A 24,203-nucleotide genomic window follows, 5' to 3' on the forward strand; every position below is an offset into this window, starting at 1 on the left:
TGTTGATAAATCTGGAAACGGCCACAGCTACTGCTGATCTGGAGTCCCTCTGGCCAGCAGCTGGTTAGGCCCTCCCTGGGGCTAAAGCCTGGGCACGGAGCTGGCCTCAGCTCCCAGAGCACTGTGCTGGACGATTCCTGCCGGCCTGCTGGACTTTCCTCAGTGGGAGGTTAGCTTCTCTGTGTCATTTTGTGGGTTGTGCAGCTCCAAAGGTTGTCTAGAGTCCCCTTTTTACAAGGATTGGGGAAGGTGGAAGCCAGAGCAGCAGGGAGGTCGTGTTTCTACTCCACCATCTTGACTCCGCCAAGATCTTCAGATTCCATTAACATTACAATCTCAAATATAACACCAGCAAAAACTATTATTGAATAAGCAACAATTTAACTCATCTGCAAGGAGTCTTTGGCAGTGAATAATAAGAGATAACAAAAACAACCATAACAACTAAGTGATAGCAAAGTGACACTGAAAAGTAGAATGTATTTTCAAAGACACATATACTCATATTGAAAATTATTTTTAAGCACTCTTGGAGGATCAAGGAAAAGGAAAAAAAAACAAAGGCTATGTTTAAAATAAAATCCTACCTATTAGATAGCAATGAAAAGTTTACCAAGAAGAAAAGATACTATATATATTCACAGCATAAAACAAAACCTAAATTTTTTTTTTAATAATTTTTTCAAGGGTGGCTAGGGGCGCAGTGAATAGAGCACTGGCCCTGGAGTCAGGAAGACCTGAGTTCAAATTTGACCTCAGACACTGAACACAAAAACTAGCCCTGTGACCTTAGGCAAATCACTTAAACCCAAATTCCCTCCAAAAAGCAAAAAAAAAAAAAAAAAGAATACTTTTTTCACTTTATTTTTCTTGTTTTTTTCCTTTTTGCAACTTGGCTAATATGTAAATGTTTTGCATGACTTCACATACATAATTGATATCATATTACTTTTCTTTTCAATAGTTGAAGGAAGAACTAGAGGGAGGGAATGAATTTGAAATTCAAAATTTTTTTAAATGAATGCTTAAAATTAGTTAATAAATTTTTACAATTAAAAAAAATCCTCCTCTACATACAATCTGAATAACTATGAACAAGGTATTTAGCTCCTCTGAGCCTTCTTTTTTCTCATCTTTACAGGAGAGTTTGTAAGTCCTGTAGTATAGAGTAATTGTGTGGTTCAAAAAGAATCATATGTGGAAAAAACTGCATTTTTTTTTCAAGTTCCCTGTAAATGCTAGCTATCATCATCATGCCATATCTCCTAAAATTTATATTGTGCTAAATAGGGAGGCAGGATGGTAGAGCTGTGGATAAAGTGGGTCTCAAAGTCAGGAAAATGTGGACTCACAGACCAGGACTGGCTGTGCATTGTCTCCTCCCCACCCCCATTAGAATGTAAAAAACAAAACCTAAATTAAAATCAGACACTGGGCAGATAGGAAATTTTATGTATTTGGCTTCTCCTCATGGCATCTTTTTAGGACAGTCGATGAGTGGGACTCTGAAACTATGTCTACACAGGTAAAGAGAATTTAAAAATTGAAGAAATTATCTGCATAATTAAGGTCTATATGAATATTATTTCTAACCCTCTTTTACTTTTAAGCAGATATATCATTGTTTACCTAACTTAATGATATTAAGGACAGCGCAAATGGATAGTGATGACTAGGAGGGGGAAATTGGAGTTCAAACCATATAGATTTTGCCCCTAAAATTGTTTGCAAGCCTAATAACTTTTAAAATCACAAGTCCAGTCTTTATCATTAATAGCTTTTGAAAGACAGTTTCCAAGTTAAAATTTTTTTAGAAAATACCTTATAACTGATAAGATTCCATCTGAATTTCTTATGTAGCATTTCTTAACATAATGATCAGAAAAAGCATTTTGATTTTTAAAGTAAAATGTTAAGGGGCTAATTTAAAATAAGATGATCTTTTAAAAGATGGCCATTTATCATTATTATATTTCATTTAGCAGATAGACACTTACCAGGAGGCACTTGTGTAGCATCATCAATACCCAGTTGTCCTGTATTTAAACTCAATTCAATAAAGAACTCTTTCTGAAAAATAAAAATAAAATAGGAATAAACAGGAATCTCAGGTTTACTATTCCTAAAAATCTCCAAATAAAAAAATAATTTTATTAGAAACGAAAAACATTTTCCAGATAGTGCTGAGTGCCTTTTTTCTGAGATTATTACTTAACATTTACTAACTTTTAAAATACAGTAAAGAACAGAGGTAATACAAAAGCAATATAATATACTATAATATACTACTGTATAATTCATATTTTAAGGGATGAGAGAAATTCAGTTTTTCTAAATAGTCCTTTCTTCCCACCCATACGATTTTTCTCTTTTACTGATTCTCTTTTAAAAAAAATAACAACTTTTAATTTTATGCCTTCCTATTACCAAGTACTTTTCCCACTTAACTTTCCTGATCCTGATTTTTAATGTCTACTATGCACACAATAAAGTGGAGCTAGAGGAGAAATAATTAAAAATCCCTAAATGTTCAAATCTTTCTTCCAGATTTTCCTTTTCCTAACAACTCATTTTTTTATAGTTCTATGGTTTACAAAATGCTATTCTAGCCACAATCTTTTGAAATGGAGAGTACAAGTATTATTATCCATATTTTGCAGGTAAATTGAAGCTCCAAGCAGTTGAATGCCCTGTCCCATGATCAAATACCTAGCAGGTAATGGAGTCAGATCTTGAATTCTGGTCTTCTAAATAGCTTCAGTACTTCTTAATTTAATTACTTGAGATGATTATTGAAAGAACCACTATGTTCTCACATCAATTCTTGTGGAGACGTTCATCAAAGTAGTGTATTATCATTTTCCACATCATGGTTTGGGTTTTTCCTTTTTAACTAGACAGGCTTAAATTATAATTTTAAAATGAGAAGTAATTAGATTAGCTAATAACTACAACTATATAAATTATCAAATAAATCAAATGGATTGCAAAAATGAAGATAAAAAAAACACTTACTCCCTAGATATTCTCTTACAATTAATGAAAAAAAAATCACATTTGTTTAGAACAATTTTTCCTTTGAAATTTCTAAAGCATAATCATGATACACATATTTTTCATTATATTTCAATTTTATAAATTATTTTTCATCTGCTACTTAAAAATAGTTTTTCATAACAACAAATCTTAAAACACTTAATATTTCAGAAAATTCAAAGATTGTGTTAGATGTAAACAGGCTGGAATATATTGGTAATGATGGCTTACATATAAAAAGCAACGAAATGTGGCAGCAAGAACATGTACAGCTAGAACAGGGAAAAACTGATCATGTAGCACAAGTGAAGGAGGACAGACAGCATGGTGTTACGGATACATTGCTGGACTTGGACTCAGGTAAACCTGGGTTTCAATCCCATGTCAAACATTTCCTAGCTGGGTCACCTTGACACAGGACCCCAGGCTCCTGTATGTCTGAGACTCAGTAGCTTCATCTGTGAAATGAAGATAACAATGTCACCTAACTCACAGGATTATGAGGTTCAATTCTGTAATTTCATTTGTATGTATAAGTCCTAGATTAAGAAACTCATTCTGCCAGTGCTAGTTAGCACCTTCTCTTCAACCTAGAGTCTTAAAAATTTGCCTAGACAATAGTCAAATTTAAGTAAAAACCAGATCCGTGACCTTAGACCTTAGAAAACCACAAATTAACATGACCTATGTTGTATTGTATTTTTACTTTGTTAAATACTTCCTAATTATCTTTCAATCTGGTTCAAATTCCACTGTCAGGGCTCAATGCAGCCCTACCTGTATGATACCTCTAGCCTAGAGCTCTAGGAGGTTAAGTGCCCAGGGTCCAGAACTAAAATCCACTCCAGGTCCCTATCTATTAGAGCAAGTTACATATGTTACAGTGTTACAAAGAGAGGCAGCTGGTGCTGCAGTGGGTAAGGCATTGGACTTAATTCAAACTAATACCTGAATTCAAATCCTGCCTCAGCTACTTACTATATGTATGACGTTGGGCAAGTCACTTTTGGGATGCAAGATCATTGTAAACTCACTGAAAGCATCTCCAATAGCAGACAAGATGAGAGGGAGGATGTCTACTTCCTCAAGGTGTCATACTGATTTTATTTCTTCAGTTAGAGATTCTATAATTTGAAGTTTTCATTACATATAGTTTTGAAGTCAGGACTGTTTGACATTTTGATATTGAGTGAGGAACATTTTAAATTGTCGGCAGCAATTTTGTGTGTAATAATGCCTTGATTCTAGTTAAGTTTATTTGTTGAATGCTCAAGGACATTTTGGAGTTGCATTTGTCACTTGGTAATCTGTCTTATGAGTTCACTAAGAAATATAACCTTCTGATGTATCATTCTGACTACCTAGATCCTTTCTTTCTAGGTAGTCAGTAGTAGTAAATTATTTAAATCTAAAAGAAGGCGCTGCATAGATTCTACTATTTACTTGCAAAATTTGCTTCAATTTACGGTAAAAGAGGGCAGGCAGGTAGGCAGACAAGAACAGAATGCTTGGCCTGGAGTCAGGAAGACTCATCTGCCTGAGTTCAAATCTGGCCACAGATACTTGCTAGCTATGTGACCCTGCGCAAGTCACTTAACCCTGTCTGTCTCAGTTTCTTACCAGTAAAATTAAATAGAGAAGGAAATGGCAAACCACTCCAGTATCTCTGCCAAGAAAACCCCAAATGGGGTCACAAAAAGTCAGACATGAATGAAAAATGACTGAACAACAAGAACAACAGGGTCAAGGCCCCTGAGAGATAAGTTTTCTATAATTTAGGGTGGCTTCCAACAGATAAATGATTAAAGAATATGAACAAAAAATTAAATATTGCAAAATTATAAAGAACAAGCATGGCTAGAAAGAGATATGAAAGGACACCTCTCCCCCCCAATTCATTCCTCTGCAAAGATGGGAATTCCATAAGAGTTGTACATATTTACACACTCTAAAAAAATGCACTAATCAGTTATGTTGATGTTTATCTTTTTATCTTAAAAAAATATAATTTATTATATGGGATGCACTTTGGGAAGGGGTAGGAAAGGGATAAAAATATAAAAATTAATTTGTGGTGGCAATAGCCTGATCTGGTATTGCTATCATGAACCCTTCAGTTTCTGTCAATTAACAAGCATTTAGAAGTGCCTACTATGTAGTAGGTATTGAGTTAAATGCTAAGGACACAAAGAAAGAGCAGTTCTTGCCTTCAAAGGCCTCATAACTAAAGGGGGACACAACATGCAAAGAACTAAGTTCACATACAATATATACAGGATAAATCAGCAATAATATCAGAGGGAAAACAAATTAATATTCAGACATTTACCACCTTTTTATTGGCTTATACTTGGTTGAGTTTGCATCAATAAGCACTTATTACGTGCCCTCTATATGTGCCAAGCACTGTTCTAAGTGCTAAGGATACAAATAAGAAAAAGACAATCCTTTCCCTCAAGGAGCTTACAATCTAATGAAGGAAGACAATATACCAAAGAAAGCTGAGAAGAAGTGAGAGGCCTAGCAAGAGGTCCTTGGTACAAGGGCATGATGTTCAGGAAGTCCAAGCCACTGATGGAAAGTGAAGAGTTCCCTGGAAAGTTCTGAGCCCTGTATAACAGAAGGTTTGGAGGTGGAGGGGAGTTTGTTGCTCCATTCTCTAGCCTTCCAATCAGAAGGAAGAAGCAATTGAAGGTGCTGAATCAATCTGCATGTGTATAAGATTTCAGGTGAACAGTTTATCCTGAGGTTAGGGGTCAAAGCTAAGCAGGGCAGGCTAATAGAAAATGAAGAATTACCTAAAATGCTCTGAAACTCCCCTAAAGAAAGGCTTTGGAAGGAGTTTATTGCTCTACTCTCCAGTCCTTTTAAGGGGGGCGTTTTGATTCCATTCATGCATCTCAGCACTGTCATAGATTCCTCATTTACTTTACTGTACTGATGGTCTGTTTTAAACAAAGAATAGTTTTCCAGGCAAGCATCAGATGTTCTAGCATTCTAACAATATTTGGGTCTATTTTTTTTGTGTTTACAATTTATGAATAAGCCATGAGTGCAAAATCATATGAAAAGTTTTGCAATAATCAATAAAAGCAGCAGAAACGGTATGGCACATATGGGTGACTGGATCAAAAACACTGTATCAATAGCAAGTTGTTCTTTATATCCTGGGTCTTTTTGGTGTACTCTTTCTATTCCTTAGTTAATAAATTGTTTTCTTTCAAGTATTTATATATTTTGGGATGATTCAAGATAGGAATGCCTTATATAAATACAAGTAATACTCCAAAAACCTTTGATTCATCCATTTGGCTAATTTTCTTAAAGTTTCAAATATATTATGTACATAAGTATTTAGCTAAAAAATTTGCATATTTTTAAAATGTTAGTTTTAAATTACTTTACTTACCAATTCAGAGATATATTTTACTTTCAGAGGAACCTGGATTAAACCCAAATGAGTCTTTATATTAAGATGATCACCATTTTCATAATTTGGGTTACGAAGATTGATTAATACCTTTAAAAACAAACACAACAAAATTAGTCATCAGTATGAATTATTAGACTTTAAATACAACTAAACTCACAGCATAGAATTACTAAATGTCTAAGAATTGGAATATGCAGAAAATCTAATCATATTATTTCATACAATCATATATTAAAACATATTCAAAAGTTTTTACTTTTAAATAGAAAGGTCTTAACTGCACAGATAATGAATTATAAGAACCAACTAAAGGAATTGTAGAATCTCTCCATCTTCTTCAATAATTTTAAAAATAGGATTGACAACCAGTTAATTAGGAATGTATAAGTATAGACACAAGGTTGTGAGAGAAGAGGTGGCTCAGAAGAGTTTTGAGAATTCCTTTCAGTCCTATGATCCCAACAAAACTGATCTTCCCTAGGACACTTAAAGAATTCAGTAAGATTTTAAGGGCAGAAATATATGTCTGAGGATAACTAGTTAAACATGTCTTTTGTCTATACTGTTTTATCTAGTTAATCTTATAGATTTACAATAGTTTTATAATTATATATAATTATACTTAATTTATAATATAAATCTATAGATTTAGATGTTTCAAATCACACCTACATTTCTAAAACTGAAAAAAAAAGGTGTACTTTGATAACTTATAAGTATGATTCATCAATACCAAGAAAGTTTCATTGAACTGTTGGTGTCAACACTGTTACATATAATTTCACTAACTGTGATTTCAATAATATAAAAAATTAACATATAGGATGTTAGGAACCTAATTCATAAATGTGTGATACTGAAAGCTTCTTTGTAAGAACCGTGTGTGTATCCTTTAGTATAGTGCCACATAGCTGACACTCAATAAATACCTAACAGAATCACTGATGGAAAAATAAAGCCATAAAAATGTAGAAATTAAGAAAAAAACTAATTTTACTTCATTCATTTCTTAACTTAGAGATACTAGGATGCTATGAAAAATAGCCAATCAAATAATGATATATCAGTTGCCTATGATGCTCGATACTAGGGATATAATGACAAAATTAAGTAACCCCTGCCATCACAGAGCTGACATACTATCTGAGGAAACAACACATACTTAAGTAAATATATATAAAATAAATACTGAATAGTTTTGGGAATGGAGACAATGAGAAATGGAAAGGCCTAATGAAGAAAGTAGTGTTTAAGCTTAAGATTATAAAAGGCAAAAGCTAATTCCAGACACAGGAGACAGCTTGTGCAAAGATACAGAGACAGGAGATAAAATGTCATATATTAGGAACAGTAAGAAGGCCACTTAGGCTGGAGCATATAATGTATGAAGAGGTATCACATACAATAACATAAACCCTTCAAAGATAGGTTGGAGTCACAGTCAAGGGCTTTAAATGACAATCAGAGGAATATAAATTTGTCCCAAGAGGCAGTTGGAAGCCAAAGAAAATTACTGAGCAGGGAGCAACATGGTATGATGTTCTTTAGTCAAGTCAGTCATCAAAAGTTTATGAAATGCCTACTTTGTGCAGGTACTATGCTAAGTGCTAAGGATACAAAGAAAGGAAAAAGATGGTCCATTCTCTCAGGGAACTCACAGTCTAATGGAGGAGACAACAAGTAAGCAACTATGAAAGCAAACTTACAGACAAGATACATACAAGGATAAACTGGAGATAATCAACAGAGGAAAGGCACAAGAGTTAAGAAAACATTGGAAAGCTTTTGTAGAAGGTGGGAAATTTAGCTGGGCCTTGAAGGAAACCAAGGAAGCCAGGAGGCAGAGATGAGGAGGGAGAGAATTCCAGGTATTGGGGTTGGGACATGGAGTGTGTTGTTCAGGTGTCACTGGATCACAGAGTATGTGGGAGGGTGTAAGGTTTAATAAGACTGGAAAGGTGTGTGTGGTGGGGAGCAGATTACAATGGGCTTTGAACACTAACCAGGATTTTCTATTTGATCCTAGTGGTGGGAGGGAACACTTGAAATTTATTAAAGAGGTGAAATGGTCACATCTAAACATTAGGAAGATCATTTGGGCAGCTGAGTAGAGGACGGACTGGAGAACAAAGAGACTTATGGGAGAGGCTGCTGCAATAGTCCAAATTTGAGGTGATGAGGGCCTGCACTGTAGTGGTAGCAGTTTCAGAGGAAAGGAAGGAACATATACAAGAGATGTTATGAAGATAAAATCCACAGGACTTAGCAACAGATTGGACATGGGGGTAAGGAGAGAGTGAAGAATCAAGGACAACACATAGGTTACAATCCTAGAAGACTGGGAAGGTGGAGGTGCTCTTGAGAAGAGGAAATTTCAGAGGAGGAGAGGTTTTCTGGGGAAAGATAATGAGTCCAGTTTGGGACATATTGAGTCCAAGATGTCTATAAGACATCCAGTTCAAGATGTCTAATAGGCAGTTGGGGAGATCAGGAAAGGATTCAGAAAAAAGATTATGCTTAACAAGTATCCTGAAGAAAGGGATTCCAAGAGGTAAAGGTGAGTACATGCCAAGCTTGGGGCCCAGACAACTGCAGAGATGTGAGATAGAATGTGGGGTGTAAGGAACAGTGAGACAAATTTGTCTGAATCAAGAACACAAGCCGGGGTTTAATAAAAAACGAGGCTGGAAAGACAGGTTAGAGCTAGGGTGTAAAGCATTTTCAAAGCTTAACAAAGGAGTTTAAATTTATTCTAGAGATTAATAGGAAGCCACTGAAGTTGGTTGAATAGGAGGGATCACACATGAGATCTGCATCTAAGGAAAATCATTTTGGCAGCCATATGGAACATATAGTAGGGGAGAGATCTGAGGCACAAAGACCAAATTGGAGGCTGCTGCAACAATTTTGTTGAAGGGTGACAAGGACTTGCCCTAAAGTGGTGGCTATGTGAGTAGAGAGAAGGGCTTGGATACAAGCGATAAGGTGGAGGTAGTTTTTAATGAGGTAGTTGAAATATGTATACATCTTCTATCACACCATTTCTGCTAAAAGCAGAACTGAAGAACTCTTGAATTACCTTAAAGGTAACTTTATTCTTCAAAAGAAAGAGGACCTGATGAGAATTACTATTTTGAACCTGATTCTGACCAATAAGGAAGAACTAGATGCTGAAGTAGAACTTGGCAAGTGACCCTACTATTTTAGAATTTATACCAGAGAATGTTTTAGAAAGATGGGAAAATGAGCTTTCTCAAAGAATTCAGCTTCTTAACCAGTCCACTTTCACAGAAAGAAAAATTCCTCCCTAAAAAATCCTTTTTAAAAAACATGATTTGCAGAATGACAGAAAAATTGAATATACCCCCAGAATCTTCTACTCAACTAAATTAAGAATTATATACAAAGATTAAATGAAACTATGCCTAGAAGTATATTCAAGCCTTTTTTAAATAAATGATCCCAGTAAGTCCAGGGAAGACTAAACCAGTCAGGGAAAACTGACAAGCAAATAAAAAAAAAATCTCATATGAAAGTTATACAGCAAAACAACAATGGGGATAACCTGATACTATTTCAAGGAATTTGGAACTGGGGGGAGTAGAACTGGCTGGAAGAAATATGATCTGCAGTGATTTAGTGAGGGGAAGAATTATTATATATGCAACTTCAATTTATCACGCCCAACATTATAGATTGCTACACTTATATTGTAATTTTTTATGTTCTTCTTGCCAATACATAATAGTGTTATTTGTGTGGTAAGTGTGGATAGATTGTATCAAACAAACGAACTAAAATAATAATAGCTAATAGTTAAAATGGTTTAAAGTTTACAAAGTACCTTACATATATAATCTCATTTGATTTTTATAATATCCTTATAAGGTAGGTATTGTTAAAAGTTTATAATATACCCAATTACCTATTTTATATTTTGCCACTGCTTTGCTTGTAACATCCACATATACATAATAGGGAAACATTATCCTTTTCTTTATTCACTTATCTCCGTATACTTGCTCCACCAGGGAATATTATTCACTTCCATGACTTCAGTTATTACCTATATATAGATGACTTACAAACAGGGCTATAATTAGCAGAGGGCCAATGGAGTTTTGTCCCAGGGTATTAAGATATAAAAGGCACATGATTCCTGCTTGGAAGGGCACTTTTTTTTTTTCCACATGATGACTGACATCATCACACCTTACCTTGTAGTATTCCCCTGGCATGGTTCTCCATCCCCAGGGTCCTGTCATTATGACTCCTCTCTCGAGGCCTATCTTACCCAATTGCTCAAAGAACAAGGGAAGGACTCTGCTAGATGGGTTCACCTTTGCATCAGCTATCAGAGAATTCTCTGCATTTCCACTATCTCTCCCTACCTCTGAAATTACAAATTAATGGCTCTGCTCACACATATAGACATCTAAACTAATGTATTTTCTGAGCCTTAAGTCTCATATCTCCAGTTGCTGCTGGATATAAAGATGCCCTACTGTAACTCATATGTAGTATGTCCAAAATTGAACTCATAATCTTCTGATTATATCTGATCTCCCAACTTCCCTATTTCTCCTCCAAAACATTTAAGTGCAAAATTCCGGATTCTCTTTGATTCTTTCCTCTTCCTCTACCATCCAATCAGTTGCTAAGTCCTATTAATTCTATTTCCATGGTCTCTTTCATATCATATCCTTCTCTCTGTTGTCAACCTAGCTCAGGTGACTGTCATCTTAATGACTGGACTACTATGTGAGTCTCCTAACTGATCGTTTCTCCATTAGTCATCTAACTTCCTCCACAATCTTTCTTGATCCTACTTCTCTAGCCTTATTTAACACTTCAACATACATTCTATTCAAACTGAACTGTTGTTCCCTGATCTCCTCCCATATTCTCTCAAACCCTGTGAACGTGAACAAGATTTACCCAGCCTAAAATGTACTCACTTCCACATCTCCATTTATTAAAATTCTTCTCTTCTTCAAGGGTCAGTTGATGTGCTACCTCCTTTGGGAAAAATTCCCTGATTGCCCAAATTCAAAGCGATTTCTTAATTTTGCAATTTTTTCCAGCAAAGTATTAGTAGCCTCTCTCCTTTGTACCTTATATCATACTTATTCATACATAGATAGATATCCTGTTTCCCTTCCCTCTCACTACCTTATAAGTTAGTTAAGAGCAAGAAACATGTTTTTCACGTTTTTATGTCAGCAGTTAGGAAAAGAAGAAGGGGAAAAGGATTTATATAGTACCTACTAAGTGTCAAGCACTGTGTTAAGTGTTTTACAAATATTATCTCACTTTATTCTCACAACTCCTCAAGTGCTATTATCTTCATTTTATAGTTGAGGAAACTGATGCAAACAGAGGTTAAGTGACTTACCCAGTGTCACACAGTTAGTTAAGTGTCTGAGGCTGGATTTTAAATCATATACTCCTGATTCCGAGGCAGAGACTATTCACTGCAATACTTAGCTGCCTTTACTATCTAGCACAGAACCCTCCCAACAGGACCTTAATACATTCATTGCATTGTTTTATACAAGTCCGGAAAATATAAATTCTTTTTCTGATTTTTGAAAAGCTAGGTATAAGGGTTGTATGTGTGTTGTGTTTTTATTTTCACTTTTGCTTTTTACAGATTCCCATTTAGAGCTTTCTATGGTTTCCCCAGTTCTACCCTCTCCTTTCCTAGGGTTTTTTTTTTTACAAAAGAGACAATAATATGCCATCACTTGTTCACAGTATCCCACTGTCTTCAAGTCAGTCTAACCACCTAGATTACTTGCTTTTTTTACAATGATAATGGAAAATTTTTCCAGAAAAGATAAACCATTATTAGTTTATAAAACTAGTATCATCATTTTCTCAATAGATTTATATTTTTCATCCCCTTTCCGATCCCCAACATTTTCTTCTCTTTACCAGTGTTAATATGTAAGGAGGTTTTCTAGTAATATTAGCATATTTCTGATCCACATTATTTTCTTATTTTTTAAAATCCATTTAATAGTGTTTACCTCAAGAAAATCTTTAGGAGCATAAACAGGTCTGAAAAGGCTTAAATCTAGAATGAGAAAGATTAAAATAAAACTTCACTTAAAATCTTATTATTGAGCATTTTTATAATAAACTATATGAATTTTATTAATACTACTTTATAATGTTATTATAGAAAAAGATGGCAGAAGTCCTATGATATAACCAAAAAATAACTTTTTCCCTTCATAAATTTGTAAGGGCTAATTTATATATATATCTGGATTGATAGAATATCAAACTATGCAAATATAAAAAAACCCTCAATTTTAAATAAGGGCAATGTTTTCTTATTTTATTAAAGTCAATTATTGATGCCTACTAGAACCAAATCACAAAACCATCCACATACTTTTAAACAACAGTAACACAGTGAATAAGAGGCAAGAGCCCAGATATAAACCAGGATCTGTAATGACTCCAAATCCATTGCTCTTTCCATTATAAATTCACAATTCCCATTAATATTCACAATATTCTTTTAAGAAAAAAACAGCTTGCAAAATTCCAATTTGTATTGTACTATTTAGTATCTCTAAAATCTAAATTAAAGTCTGGAAAAAACTGAGTTTAAATAAAGGGCCTAGAAATAAGGAAATCCAGGGAGCACACTTCAAAAAGAAAACCAAGAGCATTTAAAGGTTAAATAATGAAAATGATTCTCAAAATTGACTAGGAAAATAGGCCAATCTAGTTGAAATTTTTAAAAGATAGAATAAAAAGTCAAACAAATGATATAGTATAGCTATACATCTATATAGCTATAGATATATGTATATATGTGTATATACAAACACATGTACACGTGTATATACATATACAAATATGTATATATATGTGTGTGTGTACACACACATGCACACACACACTTAATTATATAAGCCTACTGGGGATGAAAAATAAGCCATTAACTTTCCCCAATAATTGTTATATATGCTGTTTTAGATTCATAATTGTGGACTAAATAATTTTGTATTACTCTTCACATAAGAAAAAAAAATAATTTTATATACCTGGCTCATCAGTTCCCATTTCATTCCATTTATTGAGAAGTTCCTTTTGCTCTACAACTGGTCTCTGCCAAAAAAAAAAAGTTATTTTTCAATTTTAAAAAACTTTATAAAGTTTAGCAATGACATTTAGCAAATTATATGTTCTTGTACAGTAAAAGCAACAATGCATGAAAATCAACTATGACTGACTTAGTTCTTCTCAGCAACACAATGATACAAGACAGCTCCAAAAAATTTATGGTAGAAAATGCTATCCACATCCATAGAAAGAACTGATAGTATGTTTTTGGGTGTGTTTTTTGTTCTTTTGTTCTGGTTCTTCTTTCACAACACGACTAATATGGAAATAGGTTTTATTTGAATGAACATATATAATTTAGATCAAATTGCTTGCTGCTTTAGGGAAGATAATTTGGAATTTAAAATTTTGTAAGAAATAAATGTTAAAAGTTACCTTTACATGTAATTAGGAAAAAATAAAATATCATGTAAAAATAATAAAATAAAATTGTATATTGTCCTAACATGAGAACAAATTTTATTACAAATGGTGACTCTGCTAATAAACTTAGAGGTTTGTTATTTCCCTTGCACTCTGTCTCTGCCTGGCAAGGTTCTACCAAGTGTACTAGGAAGTTACTGCATCATACAAAAAACCAGCTCCTTGCCAGAAAATCAATTTCTACAAATTGTTTGGGGGCAGTAATGTTGATTAACTATTTTCAGATCCCTCTCACTCCTTAAAAGGCTTGTAATTCCCACTGGTGCTCTACCTAGTAGATAGGGGATATTTCTGGTACTATCACTACATTAGGACATTCTCATAATGCTTAAATTTTTCATATGAGTACCAGACACAGAAACACCCTGTCAGGGGACACCGGCTTACAGAATGAAAATGAGAAGAAGAAAATTAATAGCTATTAAGATAATACATTTTTAGAGAAACTGTCTTATGCTTAAGTAATTGTATTTTATCCAGTGATGGAAGGGTTTTACTTAGCAATTATTACTTTAGGTGATTATGAAGTTGAACAAGCAGTGAGGTCATATATATAAACTGCTAGAAACAGTCACCATGGAATTTCCAAGTTGAATTCAGACTCTCAGTGGTAGAATGAATCTAGGTAATAGTGTCTTATGAAAGTGTGTGGGAACCACCACATAGCTACTGCACTGGGAATTATAGCTATGATTGTGGCTGGTTTATAGAATTTATGCTGAAGGTAAGAAGAGCTATTGGTGTTGCTTGATATCTTTGAACCTCTATAATTAGAAGCCTAAAGCCTTCTCTACATCTATGACATAAAAAGATCTTACCCAACAGAGAAAAGTTTTGATTGAAAGGAAGAGAGAAGAACAAAGAAATGGAAGTAGATTTAGAGTCAGGGGTCTATGTTTACATCCCAGTTCTGCCTCTTACTGTTATGTGTAATGTATATTCTCATGACATATAAAGGCCAATCCAGGATATCACTCTAATCATCCTTGCTTCCTTTTTGCTTCCTCTCTCCCATTCAAAATAAAATGGCAAATAGATTGTAATGTTAATGGAATAGGAAGATTTTCTCTGCCCATTAATAGGTCTATGTGACCTGGAGCCTGAGTCACATGGAAATTGGGTCACATGGAGTCTGAGTCACATGGAGCTCAGTGTGGGAGGAGCTTGTCCAAAGAGGAGAGAGAGAGCAGAGAGAGAGAAGCAAACTGTGAGTGGGCAGAGGGAGGAATTTGTCCAGGGGAACTTGTGGGGAGGTCTAACAGGAAGAAGGTTTAAGATGTTGGCACTCCCTAGAATGGTGATGAGTACCCTGTTAAATCATATCTCCTGGTATCCTAATGATATTCCAAATAAATATGTTGATTTTGCCTTTGAGGAAAAGAGTTTATTATATTTTGCAAATCTATCCTGGAAATATGTATGCATATTCATAGCAGCTGCTATGGGTATCACATTGGTGTTACATTTGGTGAGAAGGATGGGATTGCAAAATATAAAATCTTTACTTGGAGATAGGAAGGCTCTAGGGAAGGAAATGGATATATCAGGATGGGAGGATTTACCTTATACCTCCCCTGGTGGGAGAACAGGCTAAAAGCACCAGACTTTGTGAAAACTGGAAACTGAGTCTATAGAAGGAAGAACACACAGATTTAGAAAGATGTTTGCAAGGAATACCAATAGAACTGGGGAAAGAAATGGCAGAGGTATGTAGAAGAGGATGGACGTTGTTAACAAGTTATCATATTAGGGGCGGCCAGGTGGCACAGTGAGTAAGAGCACCGGCCCCAGAGTCGGGATGACCTAGGATCAAATCCAGGCTCAGATATTTAGTACCACACCCAGAAATAACTGGCTGTGTAATCTTGAGCAAGTTACTTAACCCCGATTGCTTAAAAAAAAAAAAGTTATCATACTATAGGTAAAAATAAAGACAAATTGCTAGAGGAAGAGGTTCAACTGGAAAAGGAGTTAGATGATTTGCATGAGAAGCTTTCTATGCTACAGCATCAAAACTTTCCTTTAGAAGAGCAAGCTAGAAAGTATCAGGTGGTAGCAGAAAAGACATCTGTGAAGATAACTCAGAAAATGAAGAGAAAAGTTAACAAGAGGAAGGTACATGCAGCCCTTGCACATGAGGGGACTGACTGGGACCCAGATACCTGGGAGGAAGATACGTGGGAAGAAAATGAAACATTCAGATGAGGAGACTTCTAGCAATGTGGATACTTGTCCAATACTACAAAGGAAGCGGGAGAACCAAGGGAGCCACAGGGTGTCTGAGGAAGTAACTAAGGATTTTATTCAGTAGGAGGTAACAGATATTTTAAGTCTATTCACCCCCAAAATGGGAGAATCATTAGTATCTTGGAAACTGAGAATCAGTGATGAAGGGGCTGGAGGAGTATGGATAGATAATAAAGACTGTTTGAAATATATAGGTATTAGTCAGAATCCCCTTATACAACAAGCTTTTAGGAATTACCATATTCAAGGCAGTAACAATGGAACTAATTTGTTAGCTTTAGCTGCTGAGGGATGCAATAAACAGTATCCCATGACTTTATGTTGCCTAGTGGAGACAGATTCTGGTATTCACATACAGACTGTATGAGAAATTTAAAGGAAGAAGTAATAAAAACTGCGATTATGATTGGAGATGCAGATGCATATTGCAGTACTCCCTTAACAGTTTCTCACAGAACCACAGCAGTGAAGACTGCTCCTCTCACTTACAAATACATAATTTTGACTTGACTAATTGGGGAAATAGGGCACCCTCTTTCAGAGGTGCTAGATAAGATTGTAAAGTTAGGTGACTTAGGGAAATGAGGAAGAGATAAATTTCCTCAAGAGAAAAGAGAAGGTCAAAGAATATGAACAGGCAGTTTTCAGAGGATGAAATTAAAGACATCTATAAGCATATGAAAAAATGCTCTAAATAACTATTGATTAGAGAAATATCCTAATGATGCTCCAAATAAATATTTCGGTTTTGCCTTTGAGGAAGGGAGTTTATTACATTTTGTGAATCTACTCTGGAAATGTACATGCATATTCATAGCAGCTGTTATGGGTATAGCATTGGCCCTATGTAAATGTGGTTAGAGTTGAAGACATGTGGTGAGGTTTTTTAGGGGAGAATGATTCTAGTTTCTTTTTCCCCCAACCCAATCCATGGTAAACAATGTTCTAGTTAAATTTTTGAATGTAAGAGTTAACATAACTAGTTCTTATTTCTGAATCAAAAGTGAAAGTGAAATATCTAAAAAGCAATGTATATATTATAAATACATTATTCATACTAATACTATAGTTGATAAGCTTAAAGAGTCTATGATTTGGATAACTCGTCCCTGAAAAATCAAGAATGAAGTACATGTTTCCATTTAAGAAACTACTCTTAAGAAACAAAAGTATGCCATAAAACTCATTATTAGTAACCACAGAGAACTAAAATAACATTCATTAGGGTAATTCACCCATAGAAGTTTCTCAAAAGAGATTGTCATACTACTTAGACAGTACAGAGAAATATATATTACTGCTGGCTATGCTATAACTATTCTCATGGTACCTCCCGTAAGTATTAACCTCAATTTAAAATATATAAGCAATAAAAATGTTAACAGTACCTTCCGTGCCAATGGGATACTTAGTTCAGTACACATACTATTTAGACTCTTCAAAATTCTTTTCTCCCAACTTCCCTGAAACATAAAACCAGTACATTTTTCTTTAATTCATGTTTAAAATATGGTTAATATAAAAGTTTTACATGAAGTAAATAGAGAACAAAAGTGTTTTTAATGGTGGTTAGTAATCTTAATTTTTATTAGGATATATTGATAGTTGAAAGAACATTAAATTTTAAGCATTTTTTAAATGTTTGATAAAAATTGTGATTATAGAATCATTAGAAAAATCTTGTTATTTCAATATCGACAGCAAATTGTTTGATTTTATTATTCGCATAGCATGCTATAGCATTCTGTGAAATGACATAAGCTGACACTGCAAAATATATTTACTGTACTAGCCATACTGTTAAAATGTCTAGGGCAGCCAGGTAGCACAGCGAGTAAGAGCACCAGCTCCAGTGTTGGGATGACCTGGAGATCGAATTCCGGGCTCAGACACTTAGCACCCACCCAGAAATAACTGACCATGTAACCTTGAACAAGTTACTTAACCTCGATTGCTTTAAAAAAAAAAATGTCTACAGAGTAACAATATATTATGGTTACCAATGAATGGAGGTAAAATGAAATAAAAGTAAAATAAATAAAAACAGTGGGAAGTGAGAAACTGAGGAGTCAAAAATGATACCTAGATTGAAAACCTGAGTAATAATGGAAGTATTATAGTACCATCAAAAGTAATAGGGAAACTGGTAAGAGGGGAGAGCTTGGTGGGGAAAGGTAATGAATTCAGTTCTAGATATATCCAGTTTAAGATGTCTAATGGCCAATTGAGGATATAAGATTGGAAGTCAGAAGAAAGATTCGGACTAGATAAGTAGATCTCAGATTCATCTGCACAGAGATAATAATTGAAACAATGGGAGCTGATGAGGTCCCTAAGTAAAATAGTCCAAAGAGAGAAAAGAAAAGGGAACAGGACAGAATCTTGCAGGATCCATGGTTAGGTAATATGGATAAAGATTATAAAAATTATCTGGATTGAAAAAATAAGAAAAATGGGGTTTTACTGAGCTTTGTATCTCCTGCAATACTAAGCATGGTACTTTGCATACATTCAGGAAAGTAATAAATGTTTGGTGAAAGAATGAAATGAGAAATTAAAGAAGTTGAGATTAAAACACACATCCATATGTTTTTACAGATATACATATTTATAATTAGGAAAGCAAAGAGACTTAAGAAAAGCAAACAACCTATAAAAAACTTGTTTCCTTTTTGATTAATATAAATCTATAATGGCTTGATTTCCCCTCCCCCCCATATACCTTCAAAGAGAGAATCCCTCAGTTTTTTCTTATGCCTACTTGGTCAGTGTTAAAAATCCCTTGCACAATGGTGCTTTCTAGTTTTCCTATGAATTCAACAGCTTCTGTGACTTTTGCATTGGTACTGTTTCCTTTATCTTGTTCACTTTCATTCTCTCAGGCTGCTACATGAGAAAACTCCTATAGGAGCAGAGAAAGTTTCCTATTTGGATCATTGCTGCCCTCCTAATCTCAAATTAATTTTAAAAAATTTTAAATTAAAACAATTTTTTATTTTTCAATATTCACTTCAAATCTCAAATTTTAATGATTATATAATTCATAGGTATCCCATCTTCAATAGTCATTTGTAGAGTGTAAGAAATGAAACCTTTAATACTTAAAAGGGATACTGGGAAAATTTAATGATGATATTAAGATATTAATAAATATTAAAGAGTTTAGCACAAATGCTCATTTATTACCTGCAATATACATGCAAAAAAAAAAGAGTAATGGGAAATTTAGACTGGTAAATTATTTATTAGACAATAAAGGAAAAGTAAGCTTGCAAGTTCAGAACAGTAGGCATCAGTACAAAATGTAAAGGAAGCAATGATCTCTACCCCCTAAAGACTTACAAAATAAATAAGAACTTTAAACATCGATTAAAAGGAAAGTGAACAGTGACTATCCTTTTACATTCTAAAATTTTAATAAAGGAAGACATTTACCTTTTATTGTAACCTATTTCCTGTATAAATGAAATTACTATCAATTTACATTCACTTTCCATTACAACTGATATCTACAGTATTGACTCAAAGGATTTCAAACAGTTTCATATGTATTTTCTGCATATCCATGAATATCAAAAAGCTTAGGCAAAAAAAAAATGCCAGTGAATCAATAAAATCTTTTGAATGACTGTTGGCAACATTTCATCATCTTTTAAAATGTTTATGACAATTGAATATTAATTTTTTAAAAGTCCTAACAAGTTCCTATTATTTAACATGTAAAAAAGGACTTTGGATCTTGTAGATGTTACAAATGAATCTTTTTCCTTGCTTCTTCTTCAAAACAACCATGCTAAATTGAAAAAAAAAATTTAAGAGGGGATTCTATTATGGTCTGGCTAAATAAAACTGTTAACATTCTAAAAAATATAAGTTCAAACTAAAACCTTGATCAACATAAGACCTGGGAAGTCATATTTTCCTACAAAATGACTATGTAAAACTGGATTTTTTTTCTTTCAATATATTCACAATAATAAATATTTTAAAAGGACAATGCTAACCAGAAAATCTACCGTTATCTCACACTTTCTTTTGTGTCACAAAATAGCAATATCATTCCTCATTTGTAGAATGAAATGGATGAACCAGATTAATTGTTAGGGTCCTTATAACTATTAACAGTTGATGTTTTTATGAACACAAACACTTTTGTAATCCTTGTGTCAAGGAACAACCAAATAAAGAACTACATAAGTAAAGTTTCAGCTGTCAATTGGTAATTAATTCTCTCTTCACCTCATTATCTTTCTGATGTCTTGGCTCAAAAAGATCTATTTCACTTCTGATAGAAATTTTATGTACCCTAAAAGTCAAAGAAGAAAATTTTAATATAATTGAACTATGTTGGTTTGACTTTTTCTAGGAATTTGTTAAAATAGAAATGTTAATGAAGACAAATTAAAAGACAACAATACTTTGATATTTAAAGGGATTGTGAACTCATCAATCTGGGTATTCTGTCCCATGACAATGATAATAAAAATAATAGCTAGCATTTTCACAGTGCTTTAAGGTTTGCAAAGTGCTTTTCAAATAATATTTAATTTTATCCTTATAATGATCCTGGGAGGTAAATGCTATTATAATCTCCATTTTACAGATGAGGAAACTGAGGTAGATAGAGATTAACTGACATGCCTGGGGACCCTGGTTAGTGTCTGAAGCAACATTTGAAGTCAGGTCTTCCTGACTCCATGTGCCATCTAGCTGCCATGAATGTATGACTCTCATCCACACTCTCTCAAAAATTCTCTAAATGTAGTTCTGCAACATACTTGGGGCCTTCCTTTAGTATTTTTGACAGTCAATGAATCAGTCCATGGCATTTATTAAGCACCTACTATGTGCCTGGCATTGTGCTGGCTGCTGGAGATACAAAGTAAAAAACAAAACTAATTCCTGACATCAAGGTCCTTACTTTCTATTATTAGAGGAAAAATATTAACACAGGTAAGTAATGTTGTGTACAAGAATCAGCAAATAGGCCAACTTGGTCGGAAAACAGAAGGTATGAAGGACAGTAATGTACAATAACCCTAGAAAGGTGGGCTACAGCAAGATTCCAAAGAACTTCAAATTCTTCAAGACTCTGTCCTAGACCATTCCCTCCCCCCTCCTCACCCATTCTCTCCCCCCCCCCCCCCTCCCCCCCCCCTCCCCCTTCCCCCCCCCCCCCCCCATCTCTCTCCATTTTTGTCATACTTAAAATTTCTGGATAATATGGTATGGGCTTTTTTTTCCCCCTCCCTATTTTCTCCAGTGTCTACTATAGTTATTGACTCTCACGTTTTGATAAGAATGGCTAAACAGATACAAAATATTTCTTTTGTTATATTGCTTATACCTCAATAGTTACTCATAGCTGCTTTTATCAAGGTTTCATTTAATTAATAAACAGTATACACTTATAAGATCAGTAAAGGTTTTTCACCTAGTAGGATGGAAAAAATATATAAACCATATATATACACATATATTTATATAAATGTATATATGTAATATATATAACATAAATACAAATATAAATATAAATAGCCAACCTGTGCTTTTCTCATATATACCAAAGGTTCTTTTAGATGTTCAGGTGGTGCTGCAGGATGCCTAGGTAAAGGAAACCTGGAAAAAAAATACATAAAAGAAGATTAAGATTTACGTTACTTATGAAGATTTGTAGATTCTGTGGATATTTTTTAGTTGAAATATTCTTTTTCCTATAGTACACACTATAAATGAAACAAGATGGTTATCAACAGTCCTAAGACCAAGATGCAAAGGGCTAATAAATTTTTCTTTCTTATCTCAATAACAGTAACTGAAATTCAGTAACAGTAACTGAAATTTATGTAGCATATTAAAATTTGCAAAGGACTTTACATATAGGCTGTCCTTTTAAGTCTCACAAAAATCCTGTAAGGTATGTACTACAAGTATTACTATTCCCATTTTACAGATAAGGAAAATGAGATTCAGAGAGATTAAATAGCTTATCCATAGTTACCTGGCTAATAAGTGTCAGAGGGATTTGATCCCAGATCTTCCTTACTTCAAGTCGAATACTGTGTATACTACAGAGTACACTACACTGCTTGTCTAACTTGATGATTTACTGGTTATGTTTTAAATATTTAAAAAGCTCTATCTATGTTAACCTTTTCTCAGTGCTCTAAATCAATCTTTCTTGCTTTTCCAAGGAAGATAACATGCTCTGAAGTAAATCTCAATGCTTTATATACATATATTCTTTAGATATAGATGTATATATATATATGTATACATAAATATTATATATTAGATAAGCAAATTTATAACATTTTTACTTTTAGGATTCTATTTTCTTTCATAGTCACACATAGTTCACATTGAAATTATCTTCAAATATATGTACCTATAGTCAAGTAGATCCAATTAGTAACTTAATAGAGGAACTATGGTGTTCCATGAGACTAGTTTCAGAAGAAACAAGGGAGGTCCTCCATTCTGGGACAAAGTTTAAAAGAAGCATGTCAAGTGAAGTGACTCCCTGAAGCCTCTTACTTTGCCTGAGAGTTGGGGTAAAATTATCACAGGTCAATATAAGATATTTCAAAATGGAAGTCAAGGTATTAGGCTGTCCCATCAAACAGAAAAAATTTGGTATCTTAAACCTAGGATGAATAACATCTTTTAGAATGTTCTGTCTAAACTGTTCCATTTGCTTAAGTAAAACAATTTTTAAAAAACTATACATTTTTTCCACTCCAAGAATATTTCAATTCACAAACCTAGGCCAAAGGAGGAAATCTACAAAGTTGTATGGGTGTTTTAGACAATATCATAGCCGCAAAAAACATCGTACCCTTTGACCCAGCAATACCACTTCTAGGGTTGTATCCAAAAGAGATCATAAAAGAAAGACTCGTATGTACAAAAATATTTATAGCAGCTCTTTTTGTGGTGGCAAAGAATTGGAAATCAAGGGGATGCCCATCAATTGGGGAATGGCTGAACAAGTTTTGATGTTGTTTTGCCAGACTTGTCCACTGGTGAAAGACAGTCCTGTTGTTGAAGAAGTCCTGGAACCTGGCTTGTTGGTTAAGAGCTCCTGAGACTGTCCTGCAGACAGAGAGTGAATACTGTGCACTGGTGAAGGACAGTGCTGTTTTGTTTTTTTTTAAAGCAATCGGGGTTAAGTAACTTGCTCAAGGTTACATGGCCAGTTATTTCTGGGTGTGGTGCTGAGTATCTGAGCCCGGTTTTGATCCGGGTCATCCCGACACTGGAGCCAGTGCTCTTACTCGCTGAGCCACCTGGCCGCCCCCGACAGTGCTGTTGTTGCAGGGGTCTGGGAACCTTTCTGTTGGTTCAGAAGCCCTGAAGAAGGATTTTCTTGTTGTATGTTTACAGAAATCCTGGGAGAGGGTTTTGCTAATGTTTTCAGGGGTCCTGGGACTGTTCTGCAGACAGAGGATGAATTAATGAAGACACTGGCAATGTATCTTGTGACCTTGCTAAGCTTTGTCAACCCAGGAACAAAGATTGCTGAGAACTTGCCTCTTGTCAAGATGAAGAAAAGACCTCCATTTGGGTATTAAGTGCTGTGCTTAAACTTGTTGTAACTCTGGGGTAGATTCAATTGCGATCCAGGGGTGGGGAACTTTTGACCTTTTTGTGTTCTATGGTTGAACAAATGAATGTACTTTACTTATGGTTGGAAACTAATCTCCATTTGGAAGAGGGGCTTTGTGATGGACTAAATGAAGGTACAGCCTAGGGGTGGAGTAGTATTTAGAACAGGGACTTTGTAATTGATTGAATGAATTGGAATGAAATGGAATGGAAGGTCCTGGGGTGGGGTCATACTTGGAGATTATTTAATCACACTTAGTAAATGCTGTATTTTGAATGATGTCATATTTTGATCTTTTCTGTTCTTAATTTG

The 24,203-nt window shown here is 34.4% G+C and overlaps 1 protein-coding gene across 3 annotated transcripts in view; it reads right to left on the bottom strand.

Moving 5' to 3' along the window:
* Positions 1 to 24,203, bottom strand: part of TBC1D19 (TBC1 domain family member 19) — a 144,117-nt gene that overhangs the window by 94,118 nt on the left and 25,796 nt on the right. For all 3 annotated transcript variants that reach the window (XR_011164570.1, XM_069068830.1, XM_069068828.1), the window contains exons 4-9: positions 21,826 to 21,901; positions 17,671 to 17,745; positions 13,534 to 13,597; positions 12,502 to 12,548; positions 6,446 to 6,556; positions 1,998 to 2,070 (exon numbers count right to left, since the gene is read on the bottom strand). Coding sequence is in view for 2 of the 3 variants with exons in the window: in XM_069068830.1 (XP_068924931.1) it covers positions 1,998 to 2,070; positions 6,446 to 6,556; positions 12,502 to 12,548; positions 13,534 to 13,597; positions 17,671 to 17,745; positions 21,826 to 21,901 (446 nt within the window). In the remaining variant the exon portion in view is untranslated. The remainder of the gene's footprint in view (positions 1 to 1,997; positions 2,071 to 6,445; positions 6,557 to 12,501; positions 12,549 to 13,533; positions 13,598 to 17,670; positions 17,746 to 21,825; positions 21,902 to 24,203) is intronic.

The sequence above is a fragment of the Petaurus breviceps genome, unplaced genomic scaffold, assembly GCF_028583685.1.
Source record: "Petaurus breviceps papuanus isolate PSGF00001 unplaced genomic scaffold, PetGlider_PUasm1.0 140, whole genome shotgun sequence".
Classification (NCBI taxonomy): Eukaryota; Metazoa; Chordata; class Mammalia; order Diprotodontia; family Petauridae; genus Petaurus; species Petaurus breviceps.